We start from the raw sequence: 20,188 nt of genomic DNA, 5'->3' as shown, positions 1-20,188 counted from the left end.
ATTTTTCTTTTCATTATGGAAAGTGTATGGTGAACACACCTTGCTATAAACGATTAATAGGGGTAATCCTGATAGTCAGTAGGATTGTCTCTAAATGTATTATTTATAAGGCATGTTTAATTTGTTTATTGTTAGGGCATTATGTTCTTCTAGAATTAAAATATAGTATAAATAGACATTAAGAAATGTAATAAGTTAAAACAGTACAATTAATCTATTAAATTGAACATATTTAAACAAAGCTATAAAATAAGAATTTACCAGTTTTCCCAGTGTCGGAATAAGTATACTAGTGAGCATAATTTTTGAAAGGCACTTTACATGTAACAATTTAAGTTATAATACTGATTCTGAAGAATTTCAAATTAGAAATATTAGTCTCTAGTGAAATAGTGGGAAAGAATTCTTGGGCCCCAGCATCCATCACCACAGATTCTTAATGAAAACGTGAACCAAATATTTACAAAACCTGAAACAAAGTTTTCTATGGTAAAAAGTGCATGTTCCATTAATATTTGATTGGTATGCAAGTGTACACTTTAAGCAAGTTCTTTGGACAAGTTATGATGCTGTCACAGTTTAAGACTAGTGATACATTAAAAAGTAATAATATTGTTTCTTCCCTTTAACCCTTCAAATTTATTTAAAGGTAGCCTTCTCCATCATTAACTTTTATATGCAGTAGCACTTAGATTACTTTAAAATTAAAGATGGGAGGGGTAATCATGAGACTAGAAGTTAGACAAGCCAGAGGCTATTCCAGATCAGGGATTCACCGTGTGTTTTGGGAAAGACATTTAACCAATGTCGGTCTCAGTTTCCCTACCAGTAAAAAAATAGGATTAATAATTCTTACCCCACAGGGGTGTTTTGAGGTTTAATCAGAGGTTGTGTCATGTTTTTCAGTCATCTGATAAGAGCACTGTAAAGGGTTGGGAAAGCAGGCGGCAAGGTTGGGCTGCTGTTGAAAATCACCATTACAACGGCACTCCTGCGCTCTGTCCACGTGCCCTGAATGACGGGGCGTGGTGAGGCTAGAAGAGAATTTTTGGGCAGTGGCTAGGAAGCCCAGAGCTGTCTGAGGATAGGATCTGGATTTCCAACCACAGTTGCAGAAAAGAAAGGGAGGGAGCTGGAACATAGCTCTTACATCAGGAAAAGCACTCTGGTTTGCTGCGCATGGGGATTGAGAGGTGGCAAAGATAACGTCAGTCAGACCTTAATCTGCATAAAAAGAGATCCAGTTAAATGTGGGGGGTGTAATCTGGCGAGAAAATGAGGTTAAATATGGCCTTAGTGCGAGGTTTCCTGCATAGATAAAAACATTCTCTTCCACCTGAGGAGCAGCACAGGGTGGGGGTAACAAACACAACGGTGACAGTCAACAGACACCCGCTGCAAAGTGCATTGTATGGAAAGAGATGGAACCAAAAAATGAGATGTCAAATGCATGCAAGAAAATGCCCCTGTAGGAGTCCCGCCAGCCCCACCCCACCCCCCGCCGTATTGACCCCCCACTTCGCAGGCTGGAGGTGAGCTGGCCCCCAGCCCCCCACCCCCGTAACCCGCTAGGCACATTAACCCACAGCATCACCGGCATGAGACGCGGAGAGAGAAGAATGTTACTCGACCTTTCGTCCCCCGCATGGTGCCTGTCAGAGTCGGGCATGTTTGGGCCAAGGACTGGGTTTGGGGGGTTGGCGAACAGGCTTTCAAAGGCCATGGTGCGGGCCCTGGGGTGAGCAGGAGGAGGGAGGTGGAGGAGGAAGGCAGGACACTGCAGCTGCCCGTGGTGACGGTGAGGAGGCGGCGCGCACTCGGCGGCGCGGGAGGCTCGCTGAGGAGGTGCAGGAGGAGGAGGAGGGTCGGTCCCTCAGCGAGGAGAGATGATGAAGGTTTCACTCACGGTTACTTAGTGAGACACTAACAGTCACTCTGTGCAGGAGGCTGCACAGGGTGAGCCCGGCCGCCCCGCTGCCCGCTCTGGCAGTCCGTGCGGGCAGGCGGGGCCGGCGGCGCGGCGGCGCGGCCCGGAGGAGCAGGCCCGGGGCACAGGAGGAGGACACACGGGGGGTAGGGAGTGCTGGTGGCCGGAGATGCCCGGTTATTTCTTCCTTACAAACATGGCGCCCGCCCGCCCGAGACACTCTCACAAAATGGCGGCGGCGCGGACCGAACGCGCTCAGCGCCTCGGCCAACAACAACAGCTTCTTCCGCGCCGGGAGGAGTCGGCCGGCGATGGCGTCTTACAGCCCTGGTCGAGCCCCGCCCCTGCGCTCCCATTGGACCGCGCCGCTAGCGTCACGGAACGGGAAGCAGACCATTGGGAGAACTCGCTGCTAATCGCAGACGTGAGGAGGCGGGCCTTACTGTTCACCGCCCTTCCTTTGCTCAGATTGAAAGAAATGGCTAGGAATTGCGTCCTCCTCCGCGGCGCAGGGATATCTGAGGGCAGGGAGAGGAAAAAAGTCCGCCTGCGTCACGTGTCTTTCAAGGCGCTAAAGGGGGAGAGGGCGGGACCGCGCCTGTGGCGGGGGGAGGTGCAGACCCCTGGGGCCCGGGCCCGGGTCTGCCCCGGCAGATGAATAACAAACCCGCTGCACCTGGTGGTTGGCTGTCGGGGACCCTTGAGTGTGCCCCTCAAGCCCCAGCCCAGCCTGCTGTGGCAGGGCACATGGCCACGCGGGTGGGGCTGGCTGCTTGAAGGGGAGCACCAGTCATCCTCTTACCCGCTGTGCTGTCTGCCCCGCCCCAGCCTCTCACAGCCCTGTCCTGCCAACCCCAGAGCGTCCCAGACCATGGCCCGTGGGGTGGCAGGTGCGTTGCCCACACTCCCAAATGCATGTTGGGTGAGGCGATTTTGGAGCTTGTTGCGGGAGCTCTCACCCCATGTGTCCGTCCCCAGTCCAACAGCTATTTCTACCCTCAAATCAACCCTGTCTTTACAGCACCTGCTTCAGTTCTCACCCCCACCAGCTCCCACCCAGGCCTGACATTGGGTCTCTCCCCACATCAGTTCTGTCTGGCCCCTACATCTGCCTAGCTCCCAATCGCTCCATCAGTTCAGCCCCCAACCAGCTGTTCTGAAATTATGCCCCACACACCAGTTTTGCTGCCCCAGACCCAACTCTGCTCTTCCTGGGGCTCTTTAGCCCCTCTCCCACTGCTTCCCTCCCCAGGCCTAGGAGCCAGATGTGGGGGCAGCTCCAGGATTTCTTTACCCCTGTTTCCCCTTCTTAGGCCAGGAGGTGCAGGGAGCTCACAGATACGGCTGCCAACCCTCCAGGTTTCACCAGGAGTCTCCTGGACTCAGGTCCTATCTCCCAGAGGCTACTGAAGCCAAATTGGGAGATTTTAGGTGCTAAAACTCTGGCAGTGCAGCAGGGCTAAGGCAGGCTCCCTACCTGTCATGACCCCACACTGCTCCCAGAAGCAGCCAGCATGTCCCTGTGGCCCCAAAGGGGTGGGGGGCAGGGGTCTCTGCACCCCAAGCACTGACTCCTCAGCTCCTATTGGCTGGGAACCGTGGGCAATGGGAATTGCGGGGCCAGCACTTGTGGGTGCAGGCAGCATGCAGAGCCCCCTGCCCCCATTCCCCAGGGCTAGACATGGTGGTCGCTTCTGGGAGTGGGGCCAGGGCAGAGACGGAGCCTGCCTTAGCCTTGCTGCACTGCCACCTGGGAGCTGCCTGAAGTAAATGCCTCCTGGATGGAGCCTGCACCTTGCACCTCCTCCTGCATCCCAACCCGCTGTCCCAGCCCGGCGCCCCCTCCTGCACTCAAACTCCATCCCAGAGCCCACACCTCTTACCCCTCCCACACCCCAACACCCTGCCACAGCCCTGAGCCCCCTCCCGCACCCAAACTCCCAGCGCTTGAATCCCACACCCCCTCCTGCACCCCAACTCCCTGCCCCAGGCTTGGCTCGGAGTCCCCTCCCACAGTCCAAACCCCTCGGCCCCAGCCTAGAGCCCACACCCCAACCCCCTGCCCAGTGAAAGTGAGTGAGGGTGGAGGAGAGTGAGCAACGGAAGGAGGGGAGTTGAGTGGGCATGGTCCCAGAGATGGGGTGGAGCAGGGGGGCACAGATGTTTGGGTTTGTGTGATTAGACAGTTAGCAACCCTACTCACAGGTGGGGAAAGCGGCCAATCAGAGGGATTTTCCCTCCAGTAGGACTGAAATTTGTTAGTGGGCTGGAGCATCTCCCGTCATCACCAGACTGGCTACAACCTTGGCCAAACCTCGCCCTCTCAGAGAGATTTAGGCACCAGCTCCTGGATGGAGGGAGGTGACTTTCTCTGCTTGAGTTTCACAGCCATGAACCTCATCCCCTAGAGTTAGTCATCCCCAGTCACGTCAGCCCTTTCACACAACAAAACCAAGGTGGAGGAGGAAGATTTGGTGCCCACTCCATATATTATAACTCAGTGGTTAGAATGCCCACACAGGAGGTGGGAGACAGGAGAATGCACACCTTAGTATGAGGATCACACCAGGGCTTCAGCGTGAGCTTGGGGCTGGGTGTCAGGATTTAGGCAGCTCTGGGCATGCCCAGCAGCAGAAATTTAGGTGCCAAGGGGGCTTTACTGGTAGAAACTTAGGCACCTAGGGAATTTAGGTGCCAACAGGTAAGGCAAGGTGGATGAGGTAACAGACATTGGTCCAATAGAAGATATGATCTCACCCAGCTTGTTTCTCTAATATCCTGGAGCCGACATGGCTACAACTACGTATACACTTAGGTGAGCTGAGCAGAGGGTTTGAGAATCTAAATTTTGAATTTTGGCTCCTAAAGTGGCAGTTAGGGGCCTAAAATTCTTTGAGGATTCAGCCCCAAGTCTCTTTCCACTCTCTTATTCTCCTTCTATGCTCCTCATGAGTCTCCTATCCTCCACCTGTCCCCTATGTTCACTTGCCCCTATGTTTACCTTCTTTTCTCCTCAAAGCCTCCTACCCCTCACATAGTCTTTCTCTGCTATCCCTATTGCTCCATCCAGGGCCAGCTCTACTGTTTTTACTGCCTCAAGCAGCGCGCCGAATTGCCGCCACTGACGGCGAGGGCAGTCCATGTGCTGTTAGGGTGGCACGCATGTTTCCACGGCGATGGCAATTCAGAGGCAGCTTCTGTCTTCAGCCAGAAGACAGAAGCTGTGCTGCCGCAGACAGCTGAATATAGAAGCTGCCGCCGAATTGCTGCCGCCGCGAAAACGCACGTGCTGCCCTAATGGCACTCGGACTGCCCCTGCCATCCGTGGTGGCAATTCGGCGCACTGCTTGGGGGCAAAAACACACAGACTGCTGCCCCTTGCAGATTGCCGCTCCAAACACCTGCTTGGAATGCTGGTGCCTGGAGCCGACCCTGCCTCTGTCTCCTCTTACTCTCCATATTCTCTGTCCCCTGGGTCTCATTCCTGTACACAATATTCTCCTGCACCCAGCACCCAGTCATTCACCCTCTATTTTATTTTATTCAGGTGGTGGTTATCTGCTTTTCAAAGGGAGGAGGGACCATGCGAAGCAGTTTGTTTATGTGCACAGGGATGTCGCTTGAATCCTCCTGAGACATCTTGATGAAACTTTCATGGAGGTTTGAGGGATGGCAGCCTTATTTCTTCCTCTCTGGTAGGACACTTTCCCATGTCAGTCAATGATCACTTTGGCTTGCACCATTGCAGTACATGGGCTAGCAGCATACAGCCCCAGCAGCATATTGGACGCCAGCAGCAGCTGGGATCTCTCTGCCTTTGATACCCTCCGGAGTGAAATATCAGCTAAAATCACCCCCACCTGTGAAAAACAGTGCCAGTATACAGTGCCAATGCGCTATCCCACTAGATTCATGCAACCGAGCAATTCCCTCATTTCCCTCACCTCTGGCAGGCCATACTCACCATGGCTGGTACTGTGACTGACACGGTGCACAAACAATCCCAAACAGAAGTAAGAACATAATGCTTAAAACTTTAGGGAGCAAGGGGAGTGAGTTTTGCATCTTAACTTTCATTTTCTGTAGTGAATAGACTGACAATGGTACCTCTGTGTGTTTTATCTGCAGCTGCTGGCATTGTGGTCTTCAGAGTCTCTCCCTCCACACCTAGAGAATGCCTGAGCCAGATAAGGAGAAAAAAGAGGACTTGGGATGACATGTTCAATGAACTCCTGCAAGCTAATGTTGCATCGGACAGTCAGTGCAAGGCCTGGAGGATGAACATTGAGGGCAGCCTGGAGAAGGAAAGAGTGGAGAGGAGAAAAGTCTTGGAGTCCCAGCAGGAAAAGGAGAGGGAGATGCACCAGGACATAATGAGTCTTGTCAGGCAGAAAAAACAGACGTTGCAGATCCTAGTGCACCTGCAGGTTCAACAGTCCTGGGCTTGCCTTCCTCTGCAGCCCACTGAGAACTCGATATTGGGACCTACCTATACTCCCCTCATTCTGCATGGCATCAAGGGTCACTGCACTATCCCTACCACTCCAGTCTGTGGGACATTAAAGACAATCACAGCTTCCCATACACTGACCTGTGAAAGCCAAAGCTGGTGTGTGTGTAGCTGAAATGGACATGAATACTGGTCCCAGGCAGCCTTTTACTGTCTGTGTGCACACATAGAGGTGAGGGAGATGGTCAGTGAAGTTTTCCCAGGTGTCCTAAAGATACACCCTGCATATCTGCTGCTCTAGGCCTTGCTGCACGAGCTCTATTAAGTACTTAAAAGATTCATGAGTCACTGAGAAGAACAATGAGAATTGTCTAAAACTGATATAGATTTTGTCCCTTCACAAGTATTGTCTTCTTATGCTCCAATACAAATGTATGAACTGGCAGATTCTCACCAGCCCCCAGTGGTTCAGCAGACAGTCATTAATGCACTAATTCTAATAAAAGGGGTGAATCAGTATCTAATTTATCATCTACATCCCGGGCTCTAGTCCTCTTATCTTATTTCTTATCAAGGGCAGTTTCCTGGGGAGGTGGGCCCCAGCCTGTGCCCTTCTCTCCCCAAACCCAGAATCTTTCCCCCAGATGGTATTTGTCTCTTCTCCTGCCCTTTCTGCAGCTGTTTTGTTTCCGAGGTACTGCTTGGGCCTCCCAGAGTGCACCTTCATTCGCTCCTCCCTTGGAACGAGATGGGTCTGGGATATATAGGCCCAGACCCATCCCGCTCCCAGCCTCTGAGCAGACTGCTTAACTGGAGTCAGATGCTTGGCTTTTTTTAGATGCTTGATAATTACCTATTCTGTCCATTCCCTCTCAAGCACCTGGCATTGGCTTCTGTCGGAAGACAGGACACAGCTAGATGGACCTTTGATCTGACTCGGTATGGCTATTCTTATGTACTTTCCCCCTTGTGAAGAGTTCACTCCGTCACGTGTTGATTTTATTGATTTCTTCAAATTTTTAAAATACAACTAATTAAAGCACCTAAGTAACAGAAGGTGCTGTTATTGGCAGTGGCATGGAATTATTTTGGACTGTTTGGTAACCAGAGAAGGGTACTGGCCGGCTTTACAGAAAGCTACGACTATTGGCCTAGATTCTCAGCTGCGGAAGCTCCCCTGAAGACCATGGAGCAATAGATACATACAAGCTGAGAATGTTGTGTCTCGGTAACAAAGGGTTCAGTAGCAGCAGCTGCTTCTTTTCTGCAAACTTTGTTTTTCAGGGAGCTAAAGTGCAAGGTGGCTCTTGTCCTTGGTATGCTAAACTGTCTGAACTAGAGCTTCAGTGTCTGGGCTCTGAAGTGAGATCATTTATCTTAAAAGCCTTTGCACAAAGAGAAGCAATTTATGTCTGAAATTGACCAACAGTAGAGAGCACTTCTTCCTATGGTATCGTTCTCTCCAGCTCGGCTTCTGGTGAGCCAAGAAAGCCTTGTAATCATCTAGAGGGCACCCTACCTTTACCAGCACCCAAAGAACTGAGAAGATCTCAGAAGGGAAGAAGATACCAGCCCTCTGATGCAAACTCTGCATCAAAAATTCTATTGCTATCCAAACAGTATCAGGGGACATTTTATATAAAGTCAGTTTCCAGAAGAGAGAGAGAATATGAGAGTAAAGAATCAATTAATGGGCATATGCTGACAATGAAAGAAGGGTTTTAAATAACTTTTCTAGTTAAAGGGAAAAACTCACAGCCAGAATGAGTTAAAAGTGGATTTCTGCAGAACAATGATGCACTTAGCAATAAGCATGGCCCTGTCGTGTAGCAGGGTATTTCAGTATGGAAAACAAAGCAAGCTGATTTTTAATAGTAAGTGAATGGGGCCTAAAAAATGGAGGATGGCTGTGAAAACATTGGTTCCTAAAACATAAATGCAGTATAATCCAAATGGTATCAGAGCAAAAGATCCAGCTGCCCACATCTCTGTTATGTGTTATTTTTACGAAGCATTCCCATTCTGGAATCATCTTTCAGATGATGTGACATAACTTTGGTCTTTTAGCAGGAATATACATTTATTTTAGGTAGTATCAGGGAGGAGCAGTGTACTTTCAAGGAACAAAATTAGGGAGGCCTCTATTATGCTTGGAGGCACAACATGGCACCTTAAATTAGCAGGAAAGGACCTACGCTCCAGATACAGTGCTTGCTCTCGCCAGAAGGCTAACAATGCATTTGTGAAGTGCAGTGCAAATTGCCAGTGCTGCCAGTCAGAGTGAAATTACACTTACAAAAGGGCAGAATCTCTCAGTAGTCAAGATACCTTCATAGCATTTAGAAATCTGGCAGTATTTCCAGGTTTTGCAATTTTCCTACAAAAAGGCGCAATATGTCCTGCAGCGTTTCCTTATTTCTTTGATCTCTTATCTGTTGTTTTGGCTTCTTCTGATTTGGGGTTTTATATGTATATTTTCAGTGTAACCTCCTTTTTTATTTGCTTTTGGGATTGTAAGTAGTTTTCCTTTGATCTTGCTTCCAACTGTAATGACTTTCCTCTTTCTCCCTCCCTCCCTAATTCCTGCCTGTATGTACTTTTCCTTACTTCTAATAATAGATGAAATATTCATTCATTGTAAGAGCTAGATTGAACTGGACTGTGTATGGATTTAATGGTCCTAGAGTTTATTGGTGCTACTAGACATGAGACCACTATAAAACTGAGACGCCAGGAGCTCCTCAGTGCAAACTGAGGGCACCCCATACTGTAACTCACATCAGGCCTGACACACTCATTGTCCCAACACACTTTTGTCATATTAGATATCTCAAAGGTGTCATGTAAGGTATCATATGAGAAGTGGTGATACGCTGGTCTCAAAATCATTGCGTAATGTATATATGGATTCTGTATAAAGAATTATGTATGCGTGCTGCAAATACATTCTTAAAATGTCTTTGGAAGGCAGCACATGAACCCAGCTTGCCCTAGACAAAGAAATGTGGCTTTACCTCTCTGACCAGCTTGGTTACAGACAGAGGACAATGAAAGTACATTTACATATAAGATAAACAAAGCCATCAAGCTAAACAAGAGAGGGAGAAGACCATTTAACACTCACATTGGGGGACAGTGTCTGCATCCCAGGAAGCCTTGCTGGTTCTTGAGGCTGATATAATGATCTTTGAGTAATACAAAGGGAGCAAAAAGATCTCTTAGTTATCCATCACTAAGGCCATGGCTACACTGACAGTTCTGCAGCGCTGGTAGTTACAGCTGTGTTCGTACAGCTGTGTAGGGCCAGCGCTGCAGTGTGGCCACACTGACAGCTACCAGCGCTGCAGTGTGGCCACATTTGCAGCATTTGCAGCGCTGTTGGGAGTGGTGCATTGTGGGCAGCTATCCCAGCACTCAAGTGGCTGCAACGTGCTTTTCAAAAGAGGGGGGTGGGGTGGAATGTGACAGGGAGCGTGGAGGAGACAGACAGAATGGATTTTTGGAGTTGACACTGTTCTCAGCTCCCTGCCTTGCAAGTTCTAAGGACTGGAAGACACACAGTGCCTGCCTTCAATCATTTTAAAAGTTCTGACTCCCTTCCCCCACTCCTCTCTCATTCACTAAATGCAAATTATGCACTCCTAAATACCTGTCAGACCAGATAAGCAACTGCTCAACACGGACTTCCCCCTCCCCCGCGCCGTGTGAGAGTGCTGTTTCTCTCTTCAAGCAAACAGCTGTGAACATTCCAAAGTAATTCCCCTGCCTGCCTCCGCTCGCTCAGCAAACAGGAGCTGTGTTTGTTTTTTAAATAAGCAGTTTGGCTGAACTCCGAGCTCTCCCTTTCTTCCGGTTTGTTGTGGACAGGAATTCTGGGATACCTCCTTATACCCCGGAGGTCAATAAAAGCGCTGGTGGGGTCCACACTTGCTGACCAGCGCTGGATCACCAGCGCTGGAATCGCTACACCCGAGGCTCGACCAGATGTACAGCCAGCGCTGCAACCAGGGAGTTGCAGCGCTGGCCGTGCTTTGCAAGTGTGGCCACATCCTAAGTTGCAGCGCTGTAACCCCCTCACCAGCGCTGCAACTCTCTAGTGTAGCCATGGCCTAAGGGGACATATAGGCTACAATACCCTCTGAGCCTGTGAAAGTTGAATCCCTAGTCTAGAGAGCTGTGGATGCTGTTACTTGGAAGTAAGTAAGAAAACTGCTTTGACAAAGATTGCAATTTGCTTAAATTAATTTTAGTTACCAGAAAGTGTGTTTTATTTTGTTTTATTTGTAACCATACCTGTCTGTTTTATCCTTGCTTAGCACCCAGGGGCAGCTCTAGACATTTCGCTGCCCCAAGCACGGCGTCATGCCGCGGGGGGTGCTCTGCTGGTCGCCGGTCCCGCGGCTGTGGTGGACCTCCTTCGGTGGAGCCTCGGGACCAGAGCCTGCGGAGGTCCACCGGAGCTGCGGGACCAGAGGACCCTCCGCAGGCTTGCCTGCAGGAGGTCCACCGAAGCCACAGCACCAGAGGACCCTCTGCAGGTACGTCGCCGAAGGCTGCCTGCCTGCTGCCCTCCCGGCGACCGGCAGAGCAACCCCCGCAGCATGCCGCCCCAAGCATGAGCTTGGCGTGCTGGGGCCTGGAGCCTCCCCTGTTAGCACCACTTAAATCTCTGTTCTTTGTTAAACACACTTTTTCTTGTTTTATTACAAAGCCATCCCAGTGCTATGTATTGAAGTGAAGAGTGAGTCTTCAGCCAAACTAACAGGCTGATGTGTGCTCAGTCTCTTTGGAAGCAATGTCTCTTTGGACATTGCAGAGGCACTGTAATTGCCAGGGTCACCTCTGGAGCCCTTTTAAAAATTGAGCACAGGGCAGGTTGGACTGAGGGGATGTAAGTAAAGAAAAGTTGTGTCTCACTGATCTCAGAATTATTTAAGCACGTCAGTAAACTAGTGGTTAAAGAAGAACGGGTTGACATCGTTTATTTAGACTTCCTGAAGGCCTTCAGCAAGGTCCCACACAAAAGGCTACTGAAGCAGCTAAACAGTCATAGAGTGAGAGACAAAGTATTGCCATGGGTCCAAACCTGGCTAGGAGACAGAAAATAAAGAGTAGGATTAAATGGTCAATTTACATCATAGCAAAAGGTGAACAGCAGGGCCTCAGGGATCCACACTTGGTCCCATGTTGTTTGATATATTTATTAATGATCTGGAAAGGGGAGGGAGCAGTGAGGTAGCAAAATCTGCAGATGACAGGAAGTTATTTAGGTTAGTCAGGACCACAGCGGACTGTGAGGAATTTCAGAAAAAACAGCACGAGCTAGGAGAATGGTCCACACAATGGCAAATGAAATCCAATGTCAATAAATGCAAAGTAATGCACATTGAAGATAAAATTTAAACTACTCATACATCTTACAGCTAACTGTATCAATTCCAGAAAGGGAATGCGAGCAAAAAAGCAAACGATGTTTAGATGCTGTGACAAAGTTCCTCCTCTACCTTGGAGTGTCCTGCGCTAATTGGCGGATTTGCTCACCTCAGAGCTCTTCCTCTCTGGTGGAAACCACAGTCCAGTGTCTGATCAGGTCTGGGGGAACCCGGGCCCACTCTCTACTCTGGGTTCCAGCTATCTAGAGTGCCTCCTGTAACAGCTGCATGACAGCTACAACTCCCTGGGCTACTTCCCCCTGGCCTCCTCCAAACACCTTCTTTATCCTCACCACAGGACCTTCCTCCTGGTGTCTGATAACGCTTGTACTCCTCAGTCCTCCAGCAGCACAGCCTCTCACTCTCAGCTCCTTGTGTCTCTTGCTCCCAGCTCCTCACATGCACGCCACAAAGTGAAGTCAGCTCCTTTTTAAACCCAGGTGCCCTGATTAGCCTGCCTTAATTGATTCTAGCAGCTTCTTGATTGGCTGCAGGTGTTCTAATCAGCCTGTCTGCCTTAATTGTTTCGAGAAAGCTCCTGATTGTTCTGGAACCTTCCCTGTTACCTTACCCAGGGAAAGGGGACCTACTTAACCTGCGGCTAATATATCTGCCTTCTATCACTCTCCTGTAGCCATCTGGCCTGACCCTGTCACAGTGCATAAGGAAAGAGATGGTGCATAATACAGATGGTGCATAATATTCTAATGCTTGGTGCACAATACAGACAATATTCTAATACCTCACCCAGATACTGTGTGCAGTATGGGGCATCCCATCTCAAACAGGAAATTGCAGATCTAGAGGGTCTGAAAAGAGGGTCCTGGAGAAAATCTCCTGTGAAGAGAGATTGAAAAGATTGTGATTGTTACCTGAGAGAGAAGAAGAGTAAGAGGGGACATGATAAAAGTCTACAGTATAATGGATGGTGTAGAGAAGGAAGATCAGAAATATCTGTTCTCTCTGGTAACACAAGAACAAGGGGACTTTCAATTAAAAGGTGGGAAATTCAAATCTGGTAAAAGGACCTTACTGCTACAGGAAACTGCTAAGGCCAAAAACTTAAAAAGATTGAACATTTACATGGATAAGAATATTCAGAGTTATCTTAATTAGTGATGACAAGAGATATTAAACCTCCTGCTTCAGGGCTTAAAGGTGATCACTAATTATTAGAGATCAGGATGAGATCCAATGCAGGGTGCAGATTATCCAACATCTGCTACTGACAGGTTTTTACACCTTCCTCTGAAGTGTCTCATGTTGGCCATCATTCAAGACAGGATACAGGACAAGATGGATCTCAAGTCTCATCCATTCTGGCAGATACTACCTTCATGGCCCATGAAAGCTTATTCCCTAATAAATTTGTTAGTCTCTAAGAGTATGGCTACATCTGGAATTTCAAAGCGCTGCCCCGGCAGCGCTGCGGGAGCGCTGCCGCGGGAGCGCTTTGAAGTGTGAGTGTAGTCAGAGCAGCAGCGCTGGGAGAGAGCTTTCCCAGCGCTGCATGTAAACCACATCCTTTACGGGTGTAGCGTGCAGCGCTGGGAGCCGCGCTCCCAGCGCTGCTGCCCTGATTACACTGACGCTTTACAGTGCTGTATCTTGCAGCGCTCAGGGGGGTGTTTTTTCACACCCCAGTTGCAGCGCTGTAAAGTGTGAGTGTAGCCAAGGCCTAAGGTGCCACAAGGACTCCTCATTTTTTTTTAATGTGTCTGAGTAGTTCAAATTATTTATTCTAATGCACATTGTGATACAGCATGGCCAGAGGGCAGCAGGAGAGGGTTAGAAGGGAGTCTTATTCCCTGTAAGGGGAAGAAAGTTTGCTATAGATTATCTAGAGCACCTGAAGCCAGTCACATGATAACCCCCCCCCCCCCGCTTCAATCAGACAGTGTGGGAGTTGGAGCAGAGAGGAATTGGTGTTGGAGCAGAGAACAGTTTGAAGGGAAGCAGAGGACAGTTTGGAGAAGTGCTGCGGTGAGCTAAGAAGTCCAAGACCCTAGGTAAAGGAGCACCCGGCTTGTACAGAGGGAGGGCAGGAAGCCCCCCCACAAGCTGAAGGGCAGGAGAGGGAAGTAGCCCAGGGGAAGGAAGTGTCAGTTCAAGTAGTTCACCACTATCCTCAGGGCCTCTGGGCTGGGACCTGGAGTAGAGGGCGGGCCCAGGTCCCTCCCTCTCCACTCCCCTCCTCTAGGACACTAGTGAGGCAGTTAACATTCCACTGCAGGGGCAAGAATTGGTGCCCTGAAACCCCCCCCCCCCCCAAAGAAGAGAAAGCGCGAGACCCATCAAAATAGTGCCGGCAATTTGCCACAACATTTATTCCAGTGCACGTTATTCTGCATTTTCAACCTTGGATTTCATCTGCCGCTGTGTTGCCATATCACATAACTTGGAAAGGTTCCTTTGAGATTCTTCACAATCATCTTAGTTTTGCGTAAGAATCTTAATTTTAGGTTAGTCTTCTTAACTGAACAAAATAATTCAGCATCATCTGCAAATGTTGCCAGCTCATTGCTCACCTCCTTTTCTTTAAAATTTATATTCATCTGCCTAACCACCACAGTGGTCCTAGTACAGATCAATGGGATACTTCACCTGTTAAGCTTTTACATGTTGAAAAACTGACCTCTGTGTTTTCCGTGTTTGAGCCTGTTTCTAGTCCAGGACAGAAATTTATCTGCGAGTCTAACTACATTACTGTTATTTCTTAAATAGCCTATCGTGCATGACTTTTTCAAAAGCTATTTGAAAATCCAAATTAATTTGGTCAACCTATTCTTGTTATATATCAGCCCAGAGTGGTTCCAAAGCTATTGTGGGTCTGTGAGTAGGTGTTTTCTGGTGCTGACAAACACAAGCAGAAAACAAGTAAATTTTGATTCATCTTTGGGAAAAATCCCTGCCCTCCAAATCCTGTGATCTAGCATCAGACAAAGTTTTTTTTTCTCCACACCAAACATATTGCGATTCTTTTCCAACATCCCGGAAAGCTACATTACGACATGACTGTGACTATGGTACGTTAAGACTCCAATAAAGAAGAGTTTATCTGTGCAGCTCTCCTGTAGTGCTACAGTTGCATGGCATAATTTGCTCGTTGCTTGACATTCATTTTGTGCCCATCAGGTGGCATCTGTGAACTATCCATGCTCAGCAGTCTTTCAGTAGTTGTGAATACCCTGATGATGATGATGGCTTCTTAAACAGCAGCAGTAAATATCCTCATCACTCGCACACTTCCCAGTGATATAAAAACAGTAACACTGTGAATAATTACAAAACAAAGTAGTACCCTCATGGATTTACTTTGCAAGAAAACAAAGGCCTGGAGAAATTTTGAAAAGATACTTTTTCTAAGCTATCAGGGTTCATCCTCATTAGCCAGATTGGGAAAATGCCTGTCTGGGTCTCTCCCCACATCACCTTTGTGGCTGATTTGAAGCCACATGTGGTATCTCCCAGGTGACACCTCCACAGTGGAGCTGTCTACTTGAGGTACTTGGCCCATTCATTCTCATCTATCTCCCTGACATCATCCCCCCCATGTCCTGGCTGCCATATATAGCAAGGGTCAGGTGTGGGTATCCTCAAAGCAGGTGAGACAAGGCCTCAGGAGGAGTTGATTTGCCTCAGTAGCCCCAGAGCCTTGGTGAGCCCCCGAGTCCTAAGCACACTGTGCTCCAGCAATGCCGTCAGTGTGAATTGGGACTGGAGCTAAGGGAGTTTGGTATTTGGGCACCTAAATTCCCTCAGGCCCGTTTGACAATCCAAGCCATGGCCTTTAGCGTGGTGGAGCCCAGAGCATTGTGAAACACTCTATATTCCAAGGGCTGTCTTGTGCACCTCTTATCAGCCCCTGGGCTTGACTGACACGTGAGAACATGACTCATGTGCTCCTGATGAAACAGTTCATCAGGCCACATCCAATAGAGGAGATCTGCTCTGAGCCAGTTAATACGTCTTTCGGTTTACACACCCTCCTTACCCATTTAAGTCCTAATGCAGCAAGATACTTAAGCATATGCATAACTTTAAACAAGTTAATAGTCCCATTGACTGCAGGGCACCCGCATGTGCTTCAGGGCATTGTTGAATCAGAGCCTTAGACAGTTAGTATGGAATCTCTGCCCTGGAGACCACAGCACATTATACAAGGACTTTTGGGGATAGTTTTTTGCTTCCAAATGTTTTCTGTATAATTGAAGTGCCAAATGTCTTACATTTCTGAGCACAGAGAATCCTGGCTCACTCTAGGTGTGTAGTGTGAGCTTCTCCATGACTTAGCAGGGGATACCAGGCTAAAACCTCTTTTGTGCATTTGACTCACTGCAAATCCTCTGCAGTGCTATTGTCAGAACACCCATTTTCAAAACCTAATTTAAATTTGCATTAAAAAAGAGCCGCAGATCAACTATTCCAATGACAGGTATTATTGAGTACCCAATGCTTCTTCTTTAGCCTGTACAGTCACAGTATTTTCTCTCTTAGCCATGTAAAAGAGTTTGAAGGCTCAGTGTAAAATTAAAATTCCACTTGGTAAGAGTTACTACCCTGTACAGTATAATAGTGATGTTCGCACACAAAAACTAACACCCCCAATAAAAGACTATGGCTTAATGTCATATTTCAGTTCAACATTTGGGCTCAATCCTGCATTCCCCCTACAGCCAAATCTCATATGGAAATCACTGGAAGTTCTGGATGCACAAGGAATGCAGGATTATATTCTGCATCTTCAAGCAATGAAGAAAGACCATTTTTCTACCATTAAAACCGAGACTCTGGGAACTGCTGAGACAACTAAGATGTGAAATGTCTCATTGAACTAGCTACTAATGAGATATCCAGTGTCTGTTGTCTGTCATGGAGTTCAGAGGCAACAGGTCAGGATTTGTTTGTTTCATTATTAAACAAAGTCAAACTCATTGTCTGACAGATGATTGTTCACTGACACTTCTGTTGGTAGAATATGAGAGCAAAAAAGGGGATAGCTAAGAACACTTACCAGTAAATTGATTACATTACAATGGGTGCAACAGGTCGGGTTCAGCTCAAATGGGGTAAATCCATAGTAGCTCCATTGAAGTATGTTGCTTTCATATGTAAAGCATCATTCAACCTTATTTTAATTCCGCCTGTGCAAAACAAGCCATTTAAATAGAGGTAATAGTATAACAACACACCAAATGACTCAGAAGGGAAACACAGAGAAGTCCATATTAACCTGAAAGGTGGCTGTATTCTGGCTTCCTTTATATGTCCCATCACATCTTTTTCACTATGGATCTTTTACTTGTCTAGATGAGTGTGTGGACCATTTATTCTGCTCTTCAAAGCATGGGTTTGAATATTGATACCTGTGGGTTCAACATCACTATGAAGTCTGCTTCCAAGGTGTCTTTGTTTATATTGTAAAAGCACTATGTACCATTACCGCCCCAGATAGATAACTTTTTTACCTTGTCAGTCTATTCTGCAAATCCACATGGATAATCATTTTTTCCCCTGCAATGACAAAACTAATTCTAAAGAAACAGAAAAGTGTGTCAAGAACATGTGCTGTTCAACTGTTTGTTTAAATATATTTACATGTGTTTGTGTTGTCAAGGAAAAAAAGGATATATTCACAGGAAGCTAATAAGTGGTTCTTCTTTCATAGTTTTCAAAGTATAACTAAATTTGGAAAAATCAGCTAAACAAATTCCCCAGTATATGCTCTCAAATATCACAAATATACTTGGAGGCAGTGTATGATGTGTATAACTTAGCAACATACCTAGCAACCATAACAAATAAAAACATTCTGGTTCAATGTTTCATTAAAGCCTGTAACAGGATTAATAAGTGTTTTGGAATGTGTGCTTGCTTACTGGATCTAGTAAACATCTTCAACTGTGATATGAATCTATTTAAAGTGAGGAGACAACATAAAATTAATGCATGTACCATGCTTAGGGAATAATTATTTTTAAAAAGATGCCTGCTTCTTTGTTAAATTAACAACATATACTTGTTAATGTGCAGTTCAAGATTCATTTTTGCTTACATATTTAATCCCCCCCGAATCAGGTAACTGAATTTGTTACTAAACAACGCACTACTGTTCTCTTGTTTAAGACAATCCAGCTATGTTTAGTCTAAACGTTTATTTACATATTTTACAACAAATGGCACTGGAGTTTTATATTATGGGGGTGGGTGGAAGGAGGCAGTGACCCCTCATTAACATTGCCAAACACTGTCCAGTATAAAAGATTCTTGTGACCCTTTTTGAAGCTCTCTGAGACCTGCATGGTTTGTATCATGACTTTGAAATTTCTTAGGGGAATAGTCCTGGGATAAGAGAAATGCCTTTAGCTGGCTCAGAGCTGGCGCAACCCATTTGGCGACCTAGGCAGTTGCCTAGGGCGCTAACATTTGGGGGGCAGCAACCGTGGCGGCCGGACCTTCCACCTCCTCTGTCGGGGTTGGCATTTTGGGGGCGGGACCTTCCGCTGCCTAGGGTGGCAAAAAAGCTGGCGGCACTCCTGAGCTGGCTGCATGGAAATCTTTTTGGATTTGGCTAAATTAGAAGTTAATGGATATCACAATATCCTATCTGTGATTTGCCGAGAAATGAAGGTAACTTACCAGCAACTGGAATTCTTTGAGTGGCCTCTGCATAGAAATCAAAGCACCTGCACGCCAGCTTCTGGAGCTTTCTACAGAGCAGTGGCCATTGAGGCCCCTTGCCCCTCCTGCCTTCTCTCATCCTCGTGGGTTTAGAGTGTGTCAAAGGGGGCAAGGCCCAAACCACCCTTCAGTTCCTTCCACAAACTCAGGAATTCCTAACCCGAGACTTCAGACAAAATGGGGCAGAGGCTAATCTCAAAGAGCTCTGGTAACAGGTAAGGAACCATTTCTTCTTTGAGTTGCCTCTGCATATTCCCCTTTGTGGGAGCTTAGTGAGCCGTCTAGCCCCCTGGGCGGTGGGTTGAGGAGTCCTTGGTGAGCAAGAACTGCCAAACAAGCATCAGCTCTGGAGGCCAAGCCAGGAGTGAACAGAGGTGACCAATCTCCCCAAACGAATCTGAAAGACAGAAAAAGACACAGTCCTGCAACAAGGTGTGATCCAGACAGACGCTGCCTTTGTCTGGGATAAGGACTGACAATTCCAGGAGGTTGAAGCTCTGATAACTGTGAAACTTTGTGCATTCCTCAGACAGCCTTTGGACTATAACAGACTGGCTCCTCTCGTCCACTCCATCTTTCCAGTCGTTTGGGGGACTTGTCAATAAGCTTTGGCCGCATATAAAAAAAATAGCAAAGTTCTTTGAATAGCTGGAGTCTGATACATTTGGGGAGGGAGAGGGGGCAGGTAAATGAGGGGAGGGACATGCGGACATTCTAGTGGTCTGAGCGAAATGGACAGCCCAGGCATCTTAGACAGGGCGGAGATGTGGACAGAACCACCTGTTCTGTAAGAATGCAACTCAAAGGAGATACTCTTGTGTCTCAAACTATCTGAGCTATAAAGAATGGCATCTTCACTTAGTGTATTTTTCTGCAGCTCTCTTAACAAAGTAACTACCCCAATCAGCTCTCGAGGTATAACAGAGCAACCCTCTCACAGATAAAGTTAATCCAAGGTGTGGAAAGCTGTCAGTCTGTGAATCAGAGGTTGGAACAGCAATCTGAGGTTGAGAAATCAGCCAGAGAAATGTTGTCTTTAGATCACAGAACATAAACAATCACAATACTCCTACTGAGAAAGGTCTGAACTTATGCTTACCCCATTTATAGAACAAGATAGAACAAAACTTAACAATGGAATCATCCTTCCGCTGCTGTTAAAAATGCTAAACCCTTCACAACCCTTAGTGAGCAAGAGCCAGGATCACTCTGGTTACACATGGCAGACTGAAGCTCAGAACCCTAATATGGCAGCCCCAATCCCATGACTTAGCCACACTGCCTCTCAGGAAGAACCTGCCATATGTTTGTTCTTGGCTGTGTTGTTTGTTAAGGGGCCTGCTTGTGTGTTCCTTTAGTGGCTAGTTCCCACAAGATAATAGCTCTCTCCTTGTGGACAATATACCTAGAGGTGTTATGGATCCTGCTTCACTTGAAATCAAAATGGGATATCTCTTTTTGAAATATATGCTCTAGTTCAGACATGGTAATGGGTATGATGTTGCAGTCACTGGGTGAAATTCTCTGGCCTGTGATATTTAGGAGGTCAGACTAGATGATCTACTAGTCCCTTCTGGCCATAAAATCCTATGAACTGATGACAAAGAGAGGATTGTGAATATAAACCTGGGAGAGATTGGGTGGTTGCAGACACACACACTAGAACATTTGATATAAGTGCAGTGGAGAAAAGTCCAG

General features: G+C 47.2%; 1 protein-coding gene and 1 long non-coding RNA gene across 5 annotated transcripts in view; one reads left to right on the top strand and one right to left on the bottom strand.

The window, feature by feature from the left end:
* ZC3H6 (zinc finger CCCH-type containing 6) overlaps window positions 1-2,254 on the bottom strand; it is a 76,326-nt gene extending 74,072 nt beyond the window's left edge. For 2 of the 4 annotated variants that reach the window (XM_050951175.1, XM_050951176.1), the window contains exon 1: window positions 1,632-1,900. In XM_050951175.1, the coding sequence (XP_050807132.1) occupies window positions 1,632-1,723 (92 nt within the window). In that variant the 5' untranslated portion in view covers window positions 1,724-1,900. Of the gene's footprint in view, window positions 1-1,631; window positions 1,901-2,119 lie in introns of those variants that run through there. The other 2 variants (XM_050951177.1, XM_050951178.1) reach the window with 2 other exon arrangements.
* LOC127049901 (uncharacterized) lies at window positions 1,803-6,907 on the top strand. Its single transcript, XR_007774104.1, has 2 exons — window positions 1,803-1,895; window positions 6,056-6,907. It is a non-coding gene; the product is annotated as an uncharacterized LOC127049901 (long non-coding RNA).
* Window positions 6,908-20,188: the final 13,281 nt, after the last annotated feature.

This window comes from Gopherus flavomarginatus, chromosome 4, assembly GCF_025201925.1.
Source record: "Gopherus flavomarginatus isolate rGopFla2 chromosome 4, rGopFla2.mat.asm, whole genome shotgun sequence".
Taxonomy (NCBI): domain Eukaryota; kingdom Metazoa; phylum Chordata; order Testudines; family Testudinidae; genus Gopherus; species Gopherus flavomarginatus.
This window is presented reverse-complemented; position numbering and strand designations above follow the sequence as displayed.